The 20,756-nt window shown below is 47.1% G+C and overlaps 1 protein-coding gene across 1 annotated transcript; it reads left to right on the forward strand.

The window, feature by feature from the left end:
* Positions 1-9,329: 9,329 nt before the first annotated feature.
* TMEM139 (transmembrane protein 139) lies at positions 9,330-20,094 on the forward strand. The gene is made up of 3 exons (XM_060236353.1): positions 9,330-9,777; positions 18,010-18,306; positions 18,973-20,094. Exons 2-3 carry the CDS (start codon positions 18,053-18,055, stop codon positions 19,379-19,381), a joined length of 663 nt encoding a protein of 220 aa, XP_060092336.1. The 5' UTR covers positions 9,330-9,777; positions 18,010-18,052; the 3' UTR covers positions 19,382-20,094.
* Positions 20,095-20,756: the final 662 nt, after the last annotated feature.

A 20,756-nucleotide genomic window follows, 5' to 3' on the forward strand; every position in this document is an offset into this window, starting at 1 on the left:
TGGAGGCCCTCCCCCTGTTTCAGCGTCATCAGAAAGTGGGCAGGGGGGAGAGAAATGTCTGTTCGGCACTCCATTATTTCCTCTGGAGACCGATTCCCATAGGGTATATAATGGAGAATTGATCTGTGGGTATCCGGGGCTCTGGGGGGCTGTTTTTTGATGTAAAGGCACCACATTTTCAGCATAGCATCTGGTACCACTCTTCCAAACACTCTCCAAGTTTCAAAAAGATTGGACCAGGGGGTCCAATTCTATGAGCCCCAGAAGATGATGTTCCTTCATTATTCCCAATGGAAGGAAGGCATTTAGAAGGTGTGCAGTCCCTGTAAATGTGATGGCCAGAACTCCCTTTGGAGTTCAATGATGCTTGTCACAACCATGCTCCTGGCTCCACCCCCAATATCTCTGGCTCCACCCCCAAAGTCCCAGATATTTCTTGAAGTGGACCAGGCAGCCCTGTGAACAAGGTGAGTAGCAATCTTCTCATCTACCTGATGCACTCAGCTGTGTGATGCTACTGGACTGTAGGGTCTGTTCCCCAATCATCCTCCCAGAGTTACCAGCCCCCAGGTGAGACCTGGAGTTCTCCTGGAATTACAACTGATCTCCAGACTGCAGAGATCATCAGTGCCCCTGAAATAAATGGAGTAACATACCTTCAGGACTGCTCTAACCTGGTGGAAATCTGGCAGTTTTAGGCCTGCCAAGCTCCTGCTGGGGACAGGGAATCCCCTGGTTTGGGGGCCCCCAACCCACCACCATGGAGCGGGCTGGCAGGGGAATCCTTGCCCCCAAAGAGCTGCGTCCTCACGCAACATGCCCAGTGTGATGACATCACCTGAAAGTGATGTCATCATGCAAAGCACGTCACTCCAGGAACACTCTAGCATTCGGGGTAAAGTTTTACCCCGAATGCTAGAGTGTCCCTGGTGTGATGTGCCCTGCGCAATGACATCACTTCCAGGTAATGTCATCACGTCGTGTGTGCACTTCACATGTGTGAATGGAGTCTCCCACCATACCCGGTAGGACTTGGCAAGCCTAGCCAACTTCCACCTGCAAGATGTTCTGCTAGATATTTGGCTAAGGACAGCTATGATTTACATCTGACACTCCCACTTCTGCTCTCACTTCCCCTGCAAGATAACACAGCACCATCTGGATTCTATGCCCTCTTGCTTTAGGGAAACAAAATGTTTCTACTGTTTATAAAACTGTTTTAATCTTGTTTTGAATGGTAACTTCTGTGAACCACCCTAGGCCGTTATTGGGAAGGGCAGTCAAAAATTTAATAAACTAAACACCAGGGAATGGATTTTGTTGCAGAGTCTAGGAGAAATGGAAGTCCAAGAGTAACAGCACGTTCCAGATGAGCTCCATCTCCAAACTCTGCACTTCCCAGGTAAAAAAGGTAAAGGTGCAAGCACCAGTTGTTTCCAACTCCGGGGTGACATTGCTTTCACAACATTTTCACAGCAGACTTTTTACGGGGTGGTTTGCCATTGCCTTCCCCAGTCATTTACACTTTGCCCCCAGCAAGCTGGGCACTCATTTTACCGACCTCGGAAGGATGGAAGGCTGAGTCAACATAAGCCGGCTACCTGAAACCAGCTTCCGCCGGGATCTAATTTAGGTCATGAGCAGAGAGTTCAGATAGTAGTACTGCAGCTTTACCACTCTGCGCCATGGGGCTCTAACACTTTCCAGGTACCACCCTCCTAAATCTTCAGGAATTTCCCTAACCTGAGATAGCAACCAAGGACACAATGCTAGGAAGGGTTTAAACATTGGATGTGATTGACTCTTTTTTTGGCAGGCACTCCATATGGTTCAAAGCTATGCAAACACACCTGTGCTGAGTTCCCACATTCTCTTGTAAGTTTCTCTGTGTCCTTATTTGCTATGTGCAAAATGTGCAGGCCCACCCACTGGTTTGTACTATTTCAGATTCATTTCCTTACTAGCAGGGTCATAGAGAGGAAATTCATGGCAAAACATGATCTTCCAGCTCTCCTCCTGTACCCTACCCTCAAATACTGTCAGTAGAGAACGCTCTCTCTCTCGGCTTGGCTTCGCTAACGAAGATTTAAGAAGGGTTCAGTAGTCCATGTCTGCTGCAGGCTCGCTGGTGGCTGACAAGACCAATGCGGGACAGGCAGGTCCGGCCACAGTGGCTGCAGGGAAAAGTCTGATTTAGGGTTGGTGCTGTAGCAGTGCGATTCTTCCTCAATCTCCTTTTGTCCTCAAGACCAGCTATGCGTGCGTTCTCAAAGGAAGAGACAGCCTGGTGGATGGTGTGCCTCCATGCTTTGCGATCTGAGGCTAGGTCAGACCACTGGTGATGGTTGATGCGACAGGTGCCAAGGGATTTCTTCAAGGAGTCCTTGTACCTCTTCTTTGGTGCCCCTCTATTTCGATGGCCGGCGGAGAGTTCGCCATACAGGGCAATCTTGGGAAGGTGGTGGTTTTCCATCCTAGAAATATGCCCTGCCCAGCGCAGCTGCGTCTTCAGCAGCAGTGCCTCGATGCTGGTAACCTCTGCCCGCTTGAGGACTTCAGTGTTGGTCACAAAGACACTCCAGTGGATGTTGAGGATGGTGCGAAGGCAGCGCTGATGAAAGCGCTCGAGGAGTCGCAGGTGATGAGAACACTGTGTATCTAAAAACATAAAATATAGTTATAATAATATAGTTATAAAATATAGTTATAATAATTGTAAAGTCTATTTTGGAATATAATATTTAATGATGATACATTCCGTAGCGTTGCCAGGTCTGTGTTGGAAAATACCTGGAGACTTAGGGGGTGGGTCCAGGAGAGGGTGGGGTTTGGGAAGGGGAGGGGCCTCAGTATGGTCCAATGCCCTAGAGCAGGGGTGGCCAACTGTAGCTCTCCAGATGTTTTGGCCTACAACTCCCATCAGCCCCAGCCATGGGCCATGTTGGCTGGGGCTGATGGGAGTTGTAGGCAAAAAACATCTGAAGAGCTACCATTGGCCACCCCTGCCCTAGAGTCCACCTTCAAAGCAGCCGTTTTCTCCAGAGGAGCTGATCTCTGCGAGCTGGAGATCAGTTGTAAAAGAGGGAGATCTCCAGGCCCCACCTGGAGGCTGGCAACCCTAATTCTCCTGAATGCTGATTCACAAAACAGGCAACTCAGCTTCCTATCTGACTTGGTAAGGGACTGCCCTGGAGGTCAAAGGTGAAAAGTGAGACAGTACGACCTTCTTTGCCCGCTATCCTAAGGCAAAGTGAGACATCACATTGGGAACCCTCAGCCTTGTGGGGGCCCTGGGGCAGTTTGCTCCCCACCACCACCATCCACACCTTTGCTTAATAGAGATGTTTGTGAAACAGGAGATACCTCAGAAGAGCTGGTGCTGAATTTTGCAGGCCTCCAGATGGGGCCTGGAGATTTCCCAGAATTGCAACGGATCTCCAGGGAACAGAGATTAGTTCCTGGGGAGGGGGTGGTGGAATGTCTGCTTTGGAGGGTGGACTTTATGGAATTATACCCTGATGAGATCCTTCCTCTCCTCAAACCCGTCCCTCCCCAAGCTCAGCCCCCCAAATCTCCAGGTGTCTCCCAACCCAGAGCTGGCAACTCCACCTGATTTGAAATTTGCAGTTGAATCTGCCCTGCTTGGATTTTGAGGAATCATAGAGTTGGAAGGGCCCTCTAGGGTCATCTAGTCCAATCCCCTGCACAATGCAGGAAACTCACAAACACCTCCCCCTAAATTCACAGGATCTTCATTGCTGTCAGATGGCCATCCTGCCTCTGTTTAAAAACCTCCAAGGAAGGAGAGCCCACCACCTCCCGAGGAAGCCTGTTCCGCTGAGGAACTGCTCTAACAGTCAGGAATTCTTCCTATTGTTGAGCCGGAAACTCTTTTGATTTCATTTCAACCCATTGGCTCTGGTCCTACCTTCCGGGGCCACAGAAAACAATTCCACACCATCCTCTCTGTAGGACGGCCCTTCAAGTACTTGAAGATGGGGATCATATCACCATGAACAAAATGAACAGTTGTGATCTTTTTTAAAAAAAACTTTAGTAAAACCAAAATCAGCACAAGGCTTCACTTCTGGTCTGGCATGGGACCTACAGAAACCATGAACGATGGTTGTTAAAGGAGGACTGCCCATTCTGTCTTCACCCCTATGCGTTTAACCTCAGCTGCTCTTTCAGGAGGAAGGATTTTTTAAAATATATATATATTTATGTCTTGCTTTTCCATATAAAAATGCTCAAACAAAAAAGTTTGGAAAATACAAAGGCCCATAAAAGTGGGTCAAACAATAAAAACGAGTTAAACAATAACATGAAATGACAAGTATCAGGATAATAAAACTGCCTTCAGCCAGTCAGATGAAAACAGAAGCAGGAGCAAGTGGCCTATTAAAAATAAATAAAAAGAATGGTGTGTTTTTTAAAGAGCCTGGCATCTTAATCTATCTGCAAAAATAGACTGCGGATTTACTTCATGTATATCCCTGTTTCTCCCCAAAGTGGCTTTCATTTTTCTGTTCTCTATTTTAACCTTAACAACAACCCTGTGAGGTAGTTTAGGCTAAGAGTGTATGACTGGTAGTGTTGCCTGGCCACCAGCAGGGGATACGAGGGTTGTGTGGCCAGATCCTGGTTGGGAAGCTCAGTGGGACACAATGCCATAGAGCAGGGGTGGCCAAACTTGCTTTATGTAAGAGCCACATAGAATAAACGTCAGATGTTTAAGAGCTGCAAGACATGAACATCCGATGCTAAAAGACAGGGAGAGAGGGAGGAAGGGAAATAGATGGGAGGAGGGAGGGAGAGGTGGAAAGAAAGCAACTTTAAATGCATTCTCCAAGACACCAGCTGGCTTGGCTTGGTGAAGTAATTTAAAGAAGAAGATGATATTGGATCTATATCCCGCCCTATACTCTGAATCTCAGAGTGGTTCACAATCTCCTTTACCTCCCCCCCCCCAACAACAGACACCCTGTGAGGTAGGTGGGGCTGAGAGAGCTCTTTCAGCAGCTGCCCTTTCAAGGACAACTCCTGCGGGAGCTATGGCTGACCCAAAGCCATTCTAGCAGCTGCAAGTGAGGGATCAAACCTGGTTCTCCCAGATAAGAGTCCGCGCACTTAACCACTACACCGAGACAAATGCCTTCTCCAAGTCAGCTGACGGCGGTGGGGGCTTCAATAGCCACACAATATGTGTGAAAGAACCACATGTAGTTCCCGAGCCACAGTTTGGCCACCCCTGCCATAGATTCTACCCTCCAAAGCAGCCGTTTTCTCCAGGGGAAATGATCTCTAGTCTGGAGATGAGCTATAATTTGGGGGGTTTCTTAGATCCCACCTGGAAACTGCCATGCCTAGTGACCAGGCCGGTAGCTAACCAGAGGCCCATGGGGCCTGGCCCCCTGACAGTTTTGGGGGGGCCCTTACCTCCATCCCAGGGCCACTCCTTTCCCCCTCTCTCTTGCACAATTTAAACCATACTTCTAATTCTATACTTGGTTTAAACAACAACAAAAGTGCTCAGTCTCTTTCACACAGGGTTTTTCCCCACATGGAAAGCAGGAAGCTCCTGCTTGAAAGGGGAACATGACATCATGCTCATTCCAAGCATAGTTCAGCATATTCCTGGGTTTTCCTCCCTTTCATGTAGATGAATTTGCCCTTCAGGGAGGGCAGTGTTGGTACAGTACTGCAACAGCATAGCTCAAGTAAGGAAATGGGGAAAAGGAGGGGGAGAGAGGGGTGCCAGGGCTGCAGTTGGGGGACTTGGTAGGTGTGATTGCCTTTCCATTGGTGCCTTTGCACAGGTCTGAAGAGGAAAAGGAGAGGAAGTCAGGGGCGGCAGCAGTAAGCAAAGAGGAAATGGGTGTGCATGGATGCCCTTTCTGCCCACTCTGCTTGCTACTGTGAGTTCAGCTTGTGTGCGCCCTTAAGGAGCCACAAAGTCCTGTTTGCTGTTTTTTCTGAGTCACATATTCCATAAATGGAGCACTACTAGAGTTCACCGAACAGGGCATCTCAGACAGATATTAAAAGACTGGGCAGGCTCATTCAGGTGACAGAACCAGCGTGGGATAGCAGGCTGGAATGTTAGACCAGGAGCTGGGAGATCTGAATCCGAATTCCCACTTTGCCGTGAACCTCACTAAATGACCCTGTGCTAGGGTTGCCAACAAAAAAAGGGGGGGGGGGACACGGAAAGGTGGAGACTAGGAGAAAACCGTGTTGAAAGTGTTAAATCTGCCAACACATATAACTGTTACTCACAAGTAATACTAGTATTGGCTGATTTAACACTTTCAGCACGGTTTTCTCCTAGTCTCAACCCCCGGGCGGGGTCAGGGGGTCAGGGCCGGATTAACAATTAGGCCAAGTTGGCACTGGCCTATGGGCCCCTATGCCTTTAGGGGCCCTGGGCCAGCTTCCTCCCCTGGTTTTCCCTCTGTTTGCAGCCCTCCAGCCTGCACACGCAGCCAGCAAATGAGCCACTCTTTGCCCCACTTGCCTGGTGCAGCTGCTGCTGGAGTCATCGCCAAGTTTGCCTCTCTCTCTGCCTCTCCCCCACAGCTTTGTCAAAGGGGCTTTTGAGCAGGTGCCTGCAGGCTGCAGTGAGAACTGTAGGTGGCAGGGCGGGGGTGCTCTGACTGAGATAATTTGCAAGGCCCCCCCCCCCCCAAGATTTCAACTGCCTAGGGGCCTCCACAGGGTTTAATTCGGCACCTCAGGGGATCCCCCAATTTGGAGGCCCTCACGCTGCTTCAGGGTCATCAGAAAGCGGGGTGGGGGGAGGGGGAATGGCTGCTGGGCACTCTGTTATACTCTACGGAGACTGATTTCCATAGGGCATAATGGAGAATTGAACTGTGGGTACCGGGGGCTCTGGGGGGGCTTTTTTTTTTAGGTAGAGGCACCAAATCTTCAGCATAGCATCCACTGCCTCTCCTCAAACTACCCTCCAAATTTCAAAAAGATTGGACTGGGGGGGTCCAATTCTATGAGCCCCTATCCTCCATTATTTCCATGGAGGGCAGGCATTTAAAAGGATCACGGTCCCTCTAAATGTGATTGTCAGAACTCCCTTCAGAGTACAATCGTGCTTGTCACACCCTTGCTCCTGGCTCCACCTCCAAAGTCTCCTAGATCCACCTCCAAAGTCCCCAGATATTTCTTGAGTCGGACCTGGCAACCCTATCTCAACCTGTCCTACCTCACAGGGCAGATTTTGAGGAGATGAAATAGAGGAGGGGCAAGCTGCTTGTGCTGCCTTGAGTGTCTCAGAGGAAGGATGGGATTAGATATGTGTAGATATGGGAGATGAGAAAGCAATGGCTGTCATTTGTTTTACAAATATGAGTCTGGAATCCCACCTGAGGGGGAAGTCACAGTTTGTGGAAGTTTTCCTCAGCTTCTAATCAGCGATAGTTGTCCCCAGTGACGGTGAAGGAAACCTCCACGAAGTCAGTAGAATTATTAGGTGCCACCAAACTTGCCTTAAAATTAAATGTGTAGACACAGTTTGAGATTTCCTGCTCAGGAGATGTATCCAGAAGATTTTGAGGCAAGCAAACAGAGTTCCAGAAGCTGGAGAGCCAGTTTGGTGTAGTGGTTAAGTGCGCAGACTCTTATCTGGGAGAACCGGGCTTGATTCCCCACTCTTCCACTTGCACCTGCTGGAATGGCCTTGGGTCAGCCATAGCTCTGGCAGAGGTTGTCCTTGAAAGGGCAGCTGCTGTGAGAGCCCTCTCAGCCCCACCCACCTCACAGGGTGTCTGTTGTGGGGGAGGAAGATAAAGGAGATTGTGAACCACTCTGAGACTCGGAGTGGAGGGTGGGATATAAATCCAATATCATAATCTTCTTCTTCTGCACATTGATGTCCCTATTGGACCCTACTCTTCCAGCCAAGAGTTGCCAGGTCTCCCATGATCACCAGTAGGGGATGGGGAGTTGCCAGATCCAGGCTGGGAAACTCCTGGAGATTTGGGCATGGAGTCTGGAGAGGACAGGGACCTCAATAGGCTCCAATGCCATGGATTCCACACACCCCCCCCAAAGCATTCATTTTCTCCAGGGGAATTGATCTCTGTAGTCTGGAGATGAGCTGGAATTCTGGGGGGATCCCCAAGTCCCACCTGGAGGCTGGCATCTCCATTCCAACCCAAGATTTCTGATCACTGCAGGATCTTTCAGCACATTTGATTTTTCACTGGCAGACACCCAGGCTGTAGAATGTACTTGGCCTCAGTCTGTGAACTGAGGTTAGTCCTGTCCCACGGGAAAAGGTGTCTGACTTGCCCTGGAACTGTTCCAGTGGCACTCTTTGCTGGCGCGTATAGTGCCTCAAAGGACACATAGGATGTTACTGTGTTCTCTACATAAAGAAATGAGTAAGCCGGGAGAAAATTTCACCATCGCAGCATCTTATAAGAGTTAAAGCGTTTCAGTTCCTTTAACCTCTCCCCTCTATAACTCCCAAACAAAATAAAATAAGCCTCTTTGAAAGAAACCTAAAGGCCTCGCTGCAACAATAATCCCACAGCAGTAGTTCCCAGCATGAAACCTCAGGAATAGGGTTACCTTCTCCAGGTTGGGAAATACCTGGAGATTTGTGGGGGGGAGGGGGGTAAAGCCTGGGGAAGATGGAGTTTGAGGAAGGGAGTGATTCCAGTGGGGTATAATCCCATAGACACTACCCTCCAAAGCAGCCATTTTCTCCAGGGAAAGGGATCTCTGTCATCCGGAGATCAGCTGTCATTCCAGGAGATCCCCAGGCCCCACCTGGAGGTTGGCATCTGCAGGAAAATGAGCACAAACGCTACCTGGAAACTTGTGATCAGTGGGGAATTTCTCAACGGTGTGAAATTAGAGCATCTGATATTGAGAGTGCTGAGGCGGAAATCTTAAACACACTTAGGGAGTAAGCCACTTGAGTTCAATGGAACTTACTTACTTCTGAGTAAACGTGAGTAGGATTGCACTTTCACTTTCACGAAGCTACTATCTCAGAGGCCACTCCAATAGGAATTGCTCCTGGTATTAGACATCAAATATTCTTCCCACACTTTTCAACTGAGTTGTACAGGAGTGTTCCCTTTTCCCCTAATTGCCCCGGTGCTTTCTTTTACCCACAGAGACTCCCTCAGCAGATACGTCTTATTGGCCAGATAGCAGTTTAATCCTTTTCTACACAGTACATAAGCCGGTGGTATATATATATATATTTTTTAAGTTCCTGGCAGTCAATCTGAGCAGAAAGAGCCCGTCGTTTATATAGCTTTGCAGAGCCCATAAACAGTTTTACGAACAGCTCACGTGTTGTAGGGTTGGGTCTAAGGGGGCCCACCCTATGGAGGGAGGGGTCAGGGCAGGCTCTCCACACAAAAGTGAGCGAGATCTCAAGGCCCGATAAAGACAGAAGAGTAGGAGACAGATTGCACCACGGACGTTTGTGTACAGCACCCGTTTCCTCATGCTTAGGGCCAATCCATCTGAAAGAGGAAAAGGAAGATAATTCTTTAGAAAAGAGAAGAGAGACACAGAAAGTTAAGGCTAAGCCGCAGTACCATTTTGAAGTGGAAGGGTTTTTTTTTTTGCTCTAGCTCTCTCCGCTTTGGATATTTGCCTGCGAAGCCAGAAGAAGTGAGAATCTTGTGGTGTTTCTCTTCCTGGTACAAACCACGAGTGAAGAAACGCAACCACGAGCAATGGCATGACAACAGAAGGCCAGAGCTCATGGCTGGGTCTGGTGGCGAACAACCGTACTTGGTGAGTGCATATAAAAGTCTTGGTAAAGGGGGCTGCTGCTGCTGCATGTGTGGGTGTGACGACGAGCTGAGATTGCTAACAGGAACAGGCGTTCTAGCCAGCTTTCAAAAGAGTTCCAGTGTATGCATATGTCCATGCTCATATGCGAGATAGTTTATATTTCCTTCAACAGCATTTGCCACACGGGGTCTCTGTTCAGTCATAGAATCCTTTTAAAGAACGCTGAAAAGATGTGAGGACATCCTTTCAAGTCTCTGCTGGATGCTTTGAATTATGAACAGGGTCTTCTCTCGGTGGCAGAAAGAAACAGAAGAATGTGTAAGGCCATTCAAGGCAAACATCCTGATTACTTCAGTAAAATTCAGACTGCAGCTTCAGAAACTGCTGAATCCTGTGTCGTAGCATTTGGATGTTGCCTAACATCGTTGCCACTGTTTTGTCATAATTTCACAAATCGTCTCGCAATGCTTTCTGAGCTATTTTTAAAGCGTTCCCAACTCACGAGGATCTGAGCTGTCACCGAGGATGTTACGGCGCAGTCAGAAGTCCAAAAGATGCCAAAGGTCAATAACGAAGTTCCTATTGAAAAGGAAGCAAAACCTTTGGTGTGAAAAAAAAAACCCAATTTCAAAACCGTTCCTGAGATGTAAAACTTTTTAAATGATAAAGTCTAGGGCCAAGTCTAGATTTTTCATTGTTGAAAATATGGCAATATAAGCCAGTGTGGTGTAGTGGTTAAGAGTGACAGGCTAGTACCTGAGTGATCTGGGTTTGAATCCCTGTTTGTGCCGTGGAAGCTCGCTCGGTGACCTTGGACCAGTCATAGTCTCTCAGTCTAAACTACCTCACAAGGTTGTTGTGAGGTGCACATGGAGAAGAGGAGAACAACGTAGCTATTAGATCCCCATTGGAGAGATAGGAAGGGTGCAAATGAACATAAATAAATGTTTGGAATTATGTATGGAGTTGGTTGTATATGGATGCATGGATGTCGTTACAGACACATATTTAATACCATGCATAGCTATATTATGGCTGCAATCGTAAGAACACTTTTCCTGAGAGTAAGACCCAGTGAAAAAGAGAGACTTACTCCTGAGTAGACCATTTTAGGATTGATCTCCAAACGTTATTTGGGGTGGGGGATTAAGGATTGTACAGGTTTCCTGTTTATGTGTTCTTGCTCTATGCACAGTTTCTAATGAACATGTGTAGGCCAGGAATGGAATGTGTGGCCACAATCTTGCTCCCCCATTCTTCTCCTTCTCTACCTCCTCTTTCCCAGGGTAGATGACATCATATAGACATAATATATGACTTTAAACATTCATAACGTAAGTACAATAAATATAAAATGCAGTAAAACAATCAGATATATTACTCTTCTTTCCTGCCCTCCCTGTAGATGGGCTCAAGGTGAGTGACATCATATAGATATAATATACAGTTTAAAGCATTCTTAATTTAAATACAATAAATATAAAATACAGTAAGACAATCAGATATATTACAGTAAAAACTATCAAATATATTACACAATCAATGGCGTCAATCCTCAGGGGTCAATGACTAAAACCTTAACTGCCTGATAAGCAGGAGAGGGGGGCAGTAATTGTACAAATGTTCGATTTTGGAAGGGGCTGCAAGCAGGCATGGGATACAATTCTAGACAAATGTTCAGTGCTGGCAGAGAAGAAATGCACCTTTAGCTAGGGGTTCTGTAAGGAGTTCCCCGCCCCACCCCCCACCCCCAAAATCTGGCATCATTTAATTCTTGCCAAAGACATGCACACACCCATTTTTTTCCTTCTGAACCTTCTCTTCCCTCTCAGCTGGGCTTTCATCAGCTCCTTCCATCGCTGACGCTGCATAGTGGAATTTTCCTGCATTTTTGCTCTCAACAGAACCTGGCTCAGGCATGCTTAGACAGAGCATTGGTGTTTCTTCCCCCAAAGCTGTGAGAAATGTCAAAACAGCAACAGATCTATTATTGTCATAAAACAGAGCCAGCGAGAGCAAAACTTCCTGCACCTTGGATTTCCTTGTTGCTTGAAAGCAGCACTATGAAAGCAGCACTATGGCCTTGGGTCAGCCATAGCTCTGGCAGAGGTTGTCCTTGAAAGGGCAGCTGCTGTGAGAGCCCTCTCCAGCCCCACCCACCTCACAGGGTGTTTGTTGTGGGGGAGGAAGGTAAAGGAGATTGTGAGCCGCTCTGAGACTCTTCGGAGTGGAGGGCGGGATATAAATCCAATATCATCTTCTTCTTCTTCTTCTATGTACCAGGCAAGAAGTCAACAGTTTCCCTCGGAGCATGTTTGTTTCCTTGACAGGAACTGTTTAACAGTGACTGTTGTATGTCATTACCGATCAGCAGAGGGCCTGCATACTCCATTCCATCAGCCTGTTAAACATTTCTGTGGTGTGAGGGAACAAAGGATGCCGAAGCTAGAGGGGCATTTCATTTCAGACGGCACAGGAGCTGTTCATCCTGACAGGCTAAGCCTTTAATCCTGTGGCAGTTCCCAATGACAACCTGAGGCACCCCAGCTATGGTGAGTGTCCCAACCCATGTCTGCGCAGGCTGCCATTTTGTGCTGAGTTGTGGGCAACCTAAGATGTCACTAGAATTGTAGAATTCATTTTTGGCACATGGCAGCTAAGGCTCAAGGATCATTTAGTCTCAATAAAGACAGGGAGGCTCTTCATGGCCTGGGAACTGCATACCTTAAAGACCATCTCTCCCAATTAGTGTTCCCTCTAAGCTCAGTTAGTGTGAGCTAGCTCACAATTTTTTAGACTCTGGCTCACGCATTTTTGTCTTAGCTCAGGAAAAACGGCCCCAGAGCAAACTAGTTTATGCAGTAACTCACAACTTTAATACCAATAGCTCACAAAGTAGAATTTTTGCTCACAAGACTCCACAACTTAGAGGGAGTATTGCTCCCAGTACAGCCGTGTATGATGATTTCTGTTACTTGGTCCAGTTGCTCTACCATTCCCCCTTGGCAGACAGGTGACTGCCTCTATATGTCCTTACAATGTTTTCTGTGGAGCCACCAACAACTGCCCGTCCATCTCTTATCACTTTATTTCAAGGAGCTTTGAGTTTACTTACATGGTTCTGTCTTCTCCATTTTATCTTCACAATAACCTTGTGAGAGAGACTGCAAGAGAGTGCTTAGCCTGAGGTTGCCCAGAGTGCTTCCATGACAGAATGGGGCCCAAGTCTATCCTAGTCTGATACATTTTAACCAGTACTCCAGGCCTTCCTGGATCTGACAGGAAGGCCACCAAATTTATTATCCATTCAGAAAAAGGTGTAAGGTAAAATTATTTAGAAGGCCTTATACAGGCAGTCATCTAGTTATTTAATATGGTATGAGTTTTTACCCTGATCCGAACAGCTCAGGCTAGCTCGTCAGATCTCACAAACTAAGCAGGGTCTGCCCTGGTTAGTATTTGGATGGGAGACCACCAAGGAATTCTTGAGTTGCTACACAGAGGTAGGCAATGGCAAAGCACATCTGTTCATCTCTTGCCTTGAAAACCCTGCAGGATTGCTATAAGTGAGCTGCAACATGACGGTACTTCCCACTCCCACCACATGGGTTTTAAACTAATATTGTTGATTGAGATTATTAGAATGCAATTTGAGATGGCTGTACATAAGAACATAAGAGAAGCCATGTTGGATCAGGCCAATGGCCCTTCAAGTCCAACACTCAAGTCACGCAGTAGCCAAAAAACCCGGGTGCCATCAGGAGATCCATCAGAGAGCCCCCCCCCCACCCGCAAAGCACCAAGAATACTGTCCCAGACAGAGAGTTCTATCAACACGCTGTGGCTAATAGCCACTGATGGACCTCTGCTCCATATTGTATATATTTATTCTTAGCAGCCTTGATTAATTGATTGGAGAAAGAAACAAACAATGACATTTTTAAAGAACAGCTCATATACAAGACAACTTCCACGTAGTCTTCTTGGGAGGCCACAAAAGCTGGGCTTGCATCTTCATGTGGTTTGTGACCAGGCTGGAGAGGAGGAGGAGAATCATATGGCAATGGGTGTAGTATAGCCAGGAGATCCAAAGACTGGCAGCCTTGAAGCTCTTTTTGTGGCGAGGTAGGTTTATGGGGGAGGGGCGACTGAGAGAACTGTTTGTTAAGATCACCCAGCTGGCTTCAAGTGAAGGAGTGGGAAATCGAACCCAGTTCTCCAGATTAGAGCCTGCCATTTGTAATCGCTACACCAAACTGGCTCTTGGCTAGAGACAGAGAGAGAGATAAGCAGGGGGAAGCAATCCAAGGTCATGAAAATGTGGACAACCATGTATAAACACTATCCGTTTGGAAATACTTAAATGGTATCTCTGTGAAAGCCTGCAGGTGGGTTCATCTATGAACTTGACATGTGCTTTTGAGACAATCCTGGGGTTGCCTCAAGAGTAAACTGGTCCCTTGAGGAAGGAGGGAATTCAGATGAAAAGGACAATGTAGGATAATTTTCATAACTACATTTTTTGTGTGGCGAAGCCAAGTAGTCTGGCAGCGTAGAGCTCCTCTGATGCTCCCACAGATGCTGAGATCGTGATTCAGTGTCCTTCTGACTCTGCTTATCTGACCTTCTCAAGTACATGTGTGAACTCATCTTGGGTGGCATCATTCAGGAGACCTCAGTCGTGACACGCCAGGATTAACATGTGTCACCATGTGTGCTAATCAGAATTTGCAGTCGTCACAACTGACTTTCAGAAAGATGCAGCTCGTAAGCAGAAATCTTGCATCAACTTAAAAAGACTAACGTCAGTATTCTTGCATACACTTTCATTGACTGAGAGCCCACATGGTCTTCTTGAGGTGCCGCAAGACTCCTGTTCATTTGTGCTGCAGACATGAACGCGTCTTGTTCTTTCCATAAAGTGCTAATTGCAGGCTTGGATAGCCTTGGTTTGCCCTAGGGTCATACAGGGGACAGAGTGTTCAGCCTTTCAGCCTCTACTCAGTTCTGGTATTCAGCAATGGCACTTCTGGCATTTTAAAGGAGAAAAGTTGGGCCCTTTTTAAAAAAACTACCCACTCACAATCACCAACAAAGCAGTGAGCTCAGTTTCAAATGTTGAAACCAAGAGGAAGTTGAAAAGTTAAACCTCTTCTGCCTGCACAGTCCTGAGCAAACTGAGGCTGCCTTAAATCTGTAGTTCATTTGTTACAGGTAAAATGAAAAGTGTGGTCTCGGTCTTGTCTATCTGACCACAGATAATGGCTTTTCATACATACATACGTACATACATACATATATACACCTTTATTGGCATAAGAACACAAATGATTACATACAGGACTTTTTGTGTAGAAAAAGTCCAGCAGGGACTCATTTGCATATTAGGCCGCACCCGCTGACATCGCCATTGTAGAAAAAGCCCAGCAGGAACTCATTTGCTTTTAGGCCACACTCCTGACGCCAACCCAGACAGAACTGCATTCCTGTGCATTCCTGCTCAAAAAAAAGCCCTGATTACATATAGTTATCAGTACACATATACATAAGTCTGACAAATATTATAGAAAAGAATATAAAACAGAAAGTTCTAAAATAGTAAACAGTAATAACATGTCAAATATAAAATGCCAAAAGAGAACAAACGTCTCTTAGTTTGTTTGTTAAGATCTATTGGTGTGTTTCAATTTTGATTTTAGAGGCTTCTGCTAAAAGCTTTGCAACAACAAATAACGGTGGTTTTGGGATTTACATCCTCTAAAAGCTGACTCAGCATCTTTTCATCAGTGAGATTATTATATGGAAAATATTTAGATAGAAATAGACTGCGCTGGGAAGCAAGTAAAGGGCACTTCAAAATAATACGGGACAGGGAGTCAAGAGTTCTCAATTCATATAGGCAGAGACTTTTTTGAAGGGGTATTTGCCAAAATCTGCTAATGGCTTTTCAGATATTTGCAGTGTCATCCTAAGCAGAGTTAAGGGTGTAGCTCTACTTAGGATGGTGCTCATAGAGGCTTTGTCGGAGTGAGGGGGAGGGATGGTGGCTCAGTGGCAGAGCATCTGCTTGGTAAGCAGAAGGTCCCAGGTTCAATCCCCAGCATCTCCAACTAAAAAGGGTCCAGGCAAATATGCGTGAAAAACCTCAGCTTGAGACTCTGAAGAGCTGCTGCCAGTCTGAGTAGACAAGACTGACTTTGATGGATCAAGAGTCTGATTCCATATAAGGCAGCTTCATATGTTCATATGAACTTCAGAATGATTGAATTTTCATATTTGATTGTAACTCTTTAACAGGATTAGCCCCTTGAAGCCCAGCCTAATGTTGCAGTGGTGGACGTTTTGGCTTCTGCATGCATTTTGGTGTGATCTCTTGAACAGCACATTGTTTTTCAGCTGTGAGGTCAAGATCGGGGACGGGGAATGACATGGCTCTGTGTTAGAGCATCTGCTTTCTGTGTAGGAACTCCCCAGTTCAGGACCTGGCATCTCCTGTTAAAAGCGCCAAACACTGGGAGATATGAAAACTTCTACCTGAGCCCCTAGAGAGCCTGCCAGTCAGAGAAGGCAATACTGAACTCAACAGACAAACTGTCTGAGAATAAAGCAAGTTCGTATGAGCTGCAAGTGGCCACACACTGAGCTACACCAGTGGCCTCAATCATCATTTTTCTTTATGTCTCTGTTCACTAACAAAGTACTAACAAAGAAGAATTTATTTAGCTTAAACCAGGACTCCCAAACATGGTGCCCAGGAGGGGAATAATTACCAGAGAGGCAGGAAATAATCCCCATTTCTAGGGGTGCCAACCTCCTGGTGGGGCCTGAAGACCAGCCAGAATTATAACTTATTTACTGCTCTTGTACCTCACTTGTCTCCCCAACAGGGACATAAGGTAGCTCATATAACTCTCTACACTTTATCTTCACAACGACCCTGTGGGCTGAGAGTGTTTGACTGGCCCAAGGTCACACCAGCCAGTTTCCATAGCAGAATGTGGGTATGAACCTGGGTCTCCAAAGGTTTTAGTTCAGCACTCCAACCACTGCACCACATTGAACTCCAAACCGAAGAGATCAGCTACTTTAGAGAAAATAGCTGTTGTGGAGGGTGGATTTTGTAGCATTATATCCCACTGAAATCCTCCCCTTTACAAACCGTGTAATCCCCAAGCTCCACCCCCAAATCTCCAGGAATTTCCCAGTCTGGGGTTGGCAACCCTAATTCCACAGTAAGAAACCTAAAAGGTTAATTTGCAATTAAAAGGCCGAACATTAAAAACGAAGTGTAAAAAAAAATAAAAAATCAACATATATGTATTTATTGTTGAAAGCTAAAACCATTTAAGGGCCCATCATAAGCCTCTATCCTATGTAAAATCATAAAACCTCAATGGGAACCCACTCAACTTGACCTGACGCGTTTCGACCTAAATTGGTCTTCTTCGAAGGTCAGAAAGGTAAGTACACATATTGGCTCATAACACAGAAGAGAAGTCAGCCTATCACACAACTCTTGGCACATAGGCTGTGACTTTACTTGATCAATTCTGGACCACATGGCATACAAAAAAAAAACACTGAATGCTATAGATATGCTCGTGATTAAGACATAAGGCTATAGAACAAGAGGCCTCAAGAATATCTCTAAGCCTTTGTCACGTCACTAAATTTCCTTGTGGTCCAGCCCTGTTCTATTGTTTTATTATCTTCTGTATTATGAGCCAATAAATACATGTATGTTGATTTATGATTTTTTTTTACACTTTGTTTTTAATGTTCGGCCCTTTAATTGCATATTAACCTTTTAGATTTCTCACTCCAGTTTTTGGGTTGTTTCTTTCCCTTCTTTGTTTTTCTTTAACCCTAATCCCATCCCAGGAATAATTGTCCACAGGGCTTTTTTTTTTTTTTTTTTTTTTGAGCAGGAATGCACAGGAACACAATTCAGGCTGGCTTGGTGCCTGGGGGTGTGGCCTATTATGCAAATGAGTTCCTGCTGGGCTTTTTCTACAAAAAAGCCCTGTGTGAAACAATGGTTATATCAGGGTGTGGCCTAATATGCAAATGAGTTCCTGCTGGGCTTTTTCTGCAAAAAAAAAGCCCTGATTATCTGCATTGTCAGCAGGGTCTCACTTGTGCGTGTCACTCAGGGCCCCTTTTCCCAGTGTGCTTCAGCTGTCAGGGCCTGCATCATTGCCTCTGTGTCATTTCATTTTATTGCTTCGGCAGGTGCTCCTTTCTTCATTGACCGGCCGCGTCGGCTACCATTCACATGACCATGTTGTCCGCATCACACTGGAGGAGCCTCCGCCAAACGTTGCTGGTGCTCTTCACATCTGCGCTCCTCATTGGAATAACCATGCTGGCCATCTCCTCTGACATCAATCCTGTGGGGTTTTTCTTCCTGGCCGTGGGGGGCCTTTGCTTGGTCGGCTACCTCGTCAGCCTTCTGGTCGAGTATTACCTGACGCCGGAGAATCCAACAGATGAGAATCGCTCGGCCTCAAGGAGACAAAGCCAGGCAGGGTGAGTGCCTGCATCTTTCTCCCCTCTTCTTCACAAATCCTCGGGCAACTTAGAGTTAGAACGATTTCCCATTTGCCTTACGCTGCTCTCACGCTCCTCTTCTCAGCGGGGCTTCCGTCCAATTTCACACTATCTGCCCCCGGGGCTGCAACTGGCTTTGGCTTTTTCGCACGGCAAACAGAAACTGCTTTTTAGAGGTTTCTGTTTGCCACACAAAAAAGCTGAAGCTAGTTGTTGCCCTGGGGCAGATAGTGTGAAATCGGGCAGAAGCCCCACTGAGAAGAGGAGCGTAAGGCGAGTGGGAAATCAGTCTTAGACCGCACAAATGGCAGATAGTGTGGTAGAGCTGGGGGTCCCCAACCTTTCTGAGACTGCTATGCTCAGACTTCTCTGCGCCCCTAATGGCTACAGCCAGAACTGCATGTTAAAAGTAAAAGGAAAGATGTTTGGCTGGACGCAGCATGATGCTCGCTTCAGGCGCCCTCCTCCAAGGGCCTTCCTCAAGCTGTACCTGGAGCAGAACATGCCCCCCACCCCGCCTTTGGTACCCCACTGTTGTTTGCTTGCATATGGCTGCAGTGATGTCTTACTTAATCCCTTCCTTGCTTAAGCAGGGAACTGTTGCAACGGCTTATTTGAACCAACATCCCCTTTTCTTTCCTGCAGAGACAATGAGGCCTATGAAGCACCGACCTATGAGGAGGTGGTGGGAACTAGCCAGGCATCGGTCCCGACAGTCTGGACCATCACCTCTGGCACGGCAACCACCCAAGGGGATCCCCCTCCGTACAGCGTGGTTATTGAGCCACCCACCCACAGCGAGACTGTAGTCGAGGCATTCAGGGTCTCAGTGGCCCCAGGCACACGGCGGGCCTCAGAAGCAGATATGCACTCAAAGCTACGCCTCAGACTGGTGCTCCCGCCGAGGCTGCAGCGATTTGTCTCAGAGAACCAGGAACTCAAAGGTCCTGAAGTGCCCCCGGAACGCCTGGAGCCGCTCACACCGCCTCCTGCTTATGACAACGTAGCTGGTGACGAGGTCTTTGAAGAAGCGACCGAGCCCACAAGGCTATGATGAAATGGCTGGGGAGGGAGACTGACGATCTTGGTATTGCGTTGTAGCAGTACGTCTGATGAACAGGAGTGGACTGGCCTTTAACTTACTGGGAACATTCCTGATGGACCACTTGTGGCCAGAAGCAAGCAAAGGCAAGCAGCTCTGCCAGCCCTCCGGGGGCTGATTGGCTCTGGCGTCTGGCAGCAATGGTGATCCACGTCAGCAGGCCCATAGCCTGGACTTTAAAAGTTGGGGGGAGCATGTAAAAAAGTTGGGGGGCAGTTAGCGGCTCTCCTCCTCTGGCTGCTGCTGTGTCTCAGGGTGCCTGACTTAGGGCGCCTATAGTGGGCCCTTAAAAAGGCATGGGAGGGGCAGCAGCTGCTCCTGGGTGCAATTAAAATTGTGGGGGAAGGGAGGGGGTGGCCCCCAGCCTCCCACACCCACAGCAGTGGCAGGGGGAGGGAAGGTCAGGGGCACCCGAGTTGGGGGCACCAGGCAGGAATTCAGCGGGCAGGACCCCCACAGTCCTGTGAGTTGTCAGCTCACAAGTTGACCTACCTCAACACCATGGCTAGTTAGCTTGGTTCCACACAGAGGTGGGGCCACTTAGCTTGACTGCCTGGCTCCTCTGCTGTTTTAACTCCACAGCCCAACACTGCTGGTGAAGTGGTACTGGTAAAGCTCACAAAAGCTTGTGCCACACACAATAAATGTTTTTGTTTTTAAGATCTCCTAAGACTGCTGATCAGATTGACTGCCAACAGGTTAGCACGGCTGCCCCTGTGGAATCCTTTGTATCTCTGTTTCTGTACCACTTCCTTCAAATGCATGCTGGGCCTTAGAAATCACTGCCTGTATTACACACAGAACAAAGCCTGAATAATCATGCTGGGTCTTAATGCACCCTCCCCCGCTTTTTAAACTAACCTGTCACATAGCAGGGGACTAGGGGAGGCCTTCTACCGGCTGCCACCACTCTGATAAGGGCCTTTTTGGGAGGGTCCAGAGCACCCAGCCAACCTCTGACTTCCTTCTTAACAAATACCTTTTATCCGTGACTGAAGACGGATGGAGACTCAGGCAGTATAGCAATAACAAGTTTATTGAAAGTGCTCAAAAAAACAAACAAGTGGGTTGTAAGTTACAACTTATAACCTTTGTTTTAGTGCAATAGTGAATATGAAAAAAACAAGACAGTAAAGGTGGTTCAAAAGAATAAAAGCCCTGATGTGACTAACTACACACTCCCGCCCTCTAATGCCAATTGATTCGCTCAGCCTCCTTGGATGATGGATCCCTCCTGCTGCAGCCTCTCCCCAACACAGCATTCGCAGAGAGAACACACTTCTCTTTCTTAGCTGACCTTTTATTGTTTCCTCCCAGGTTTCACCCA

This window comes from Heteronotia binoei, chromosome 4 (genome assembly GCF_032191835.1).
Source record: "Heteronotia binoei isolate CCM8104 ecotype False Entrance Well chromosome 4, APGP_CSIRO_Hbin_v1, whole genome shotgun sequence".
NCBI classification, from domain to species: Eukaryota; Metazoa; Chordata; class Lepidosauria; order Squamata; family Gekkonidae; genus Heteronotia; species Heteronotia binoei.

Bases quoted from the DNA above. Each gene is read 5' to 3' on its own strand.
- TMEM139 (XM_060236353.1), top strand. From the start codon at position 18,053: ATGACCATGTTGTCCGCATCACACTGGAGGAGCCTCCGCCAAACGTTG. The intron at 18,307-18,972 runs GTGAGTGCCTGC...TCTTTCCTGCAG, and splicing joins AGGAGACAAAGCCAGGCAGG to AGACAATGAGGCCTATGAAG.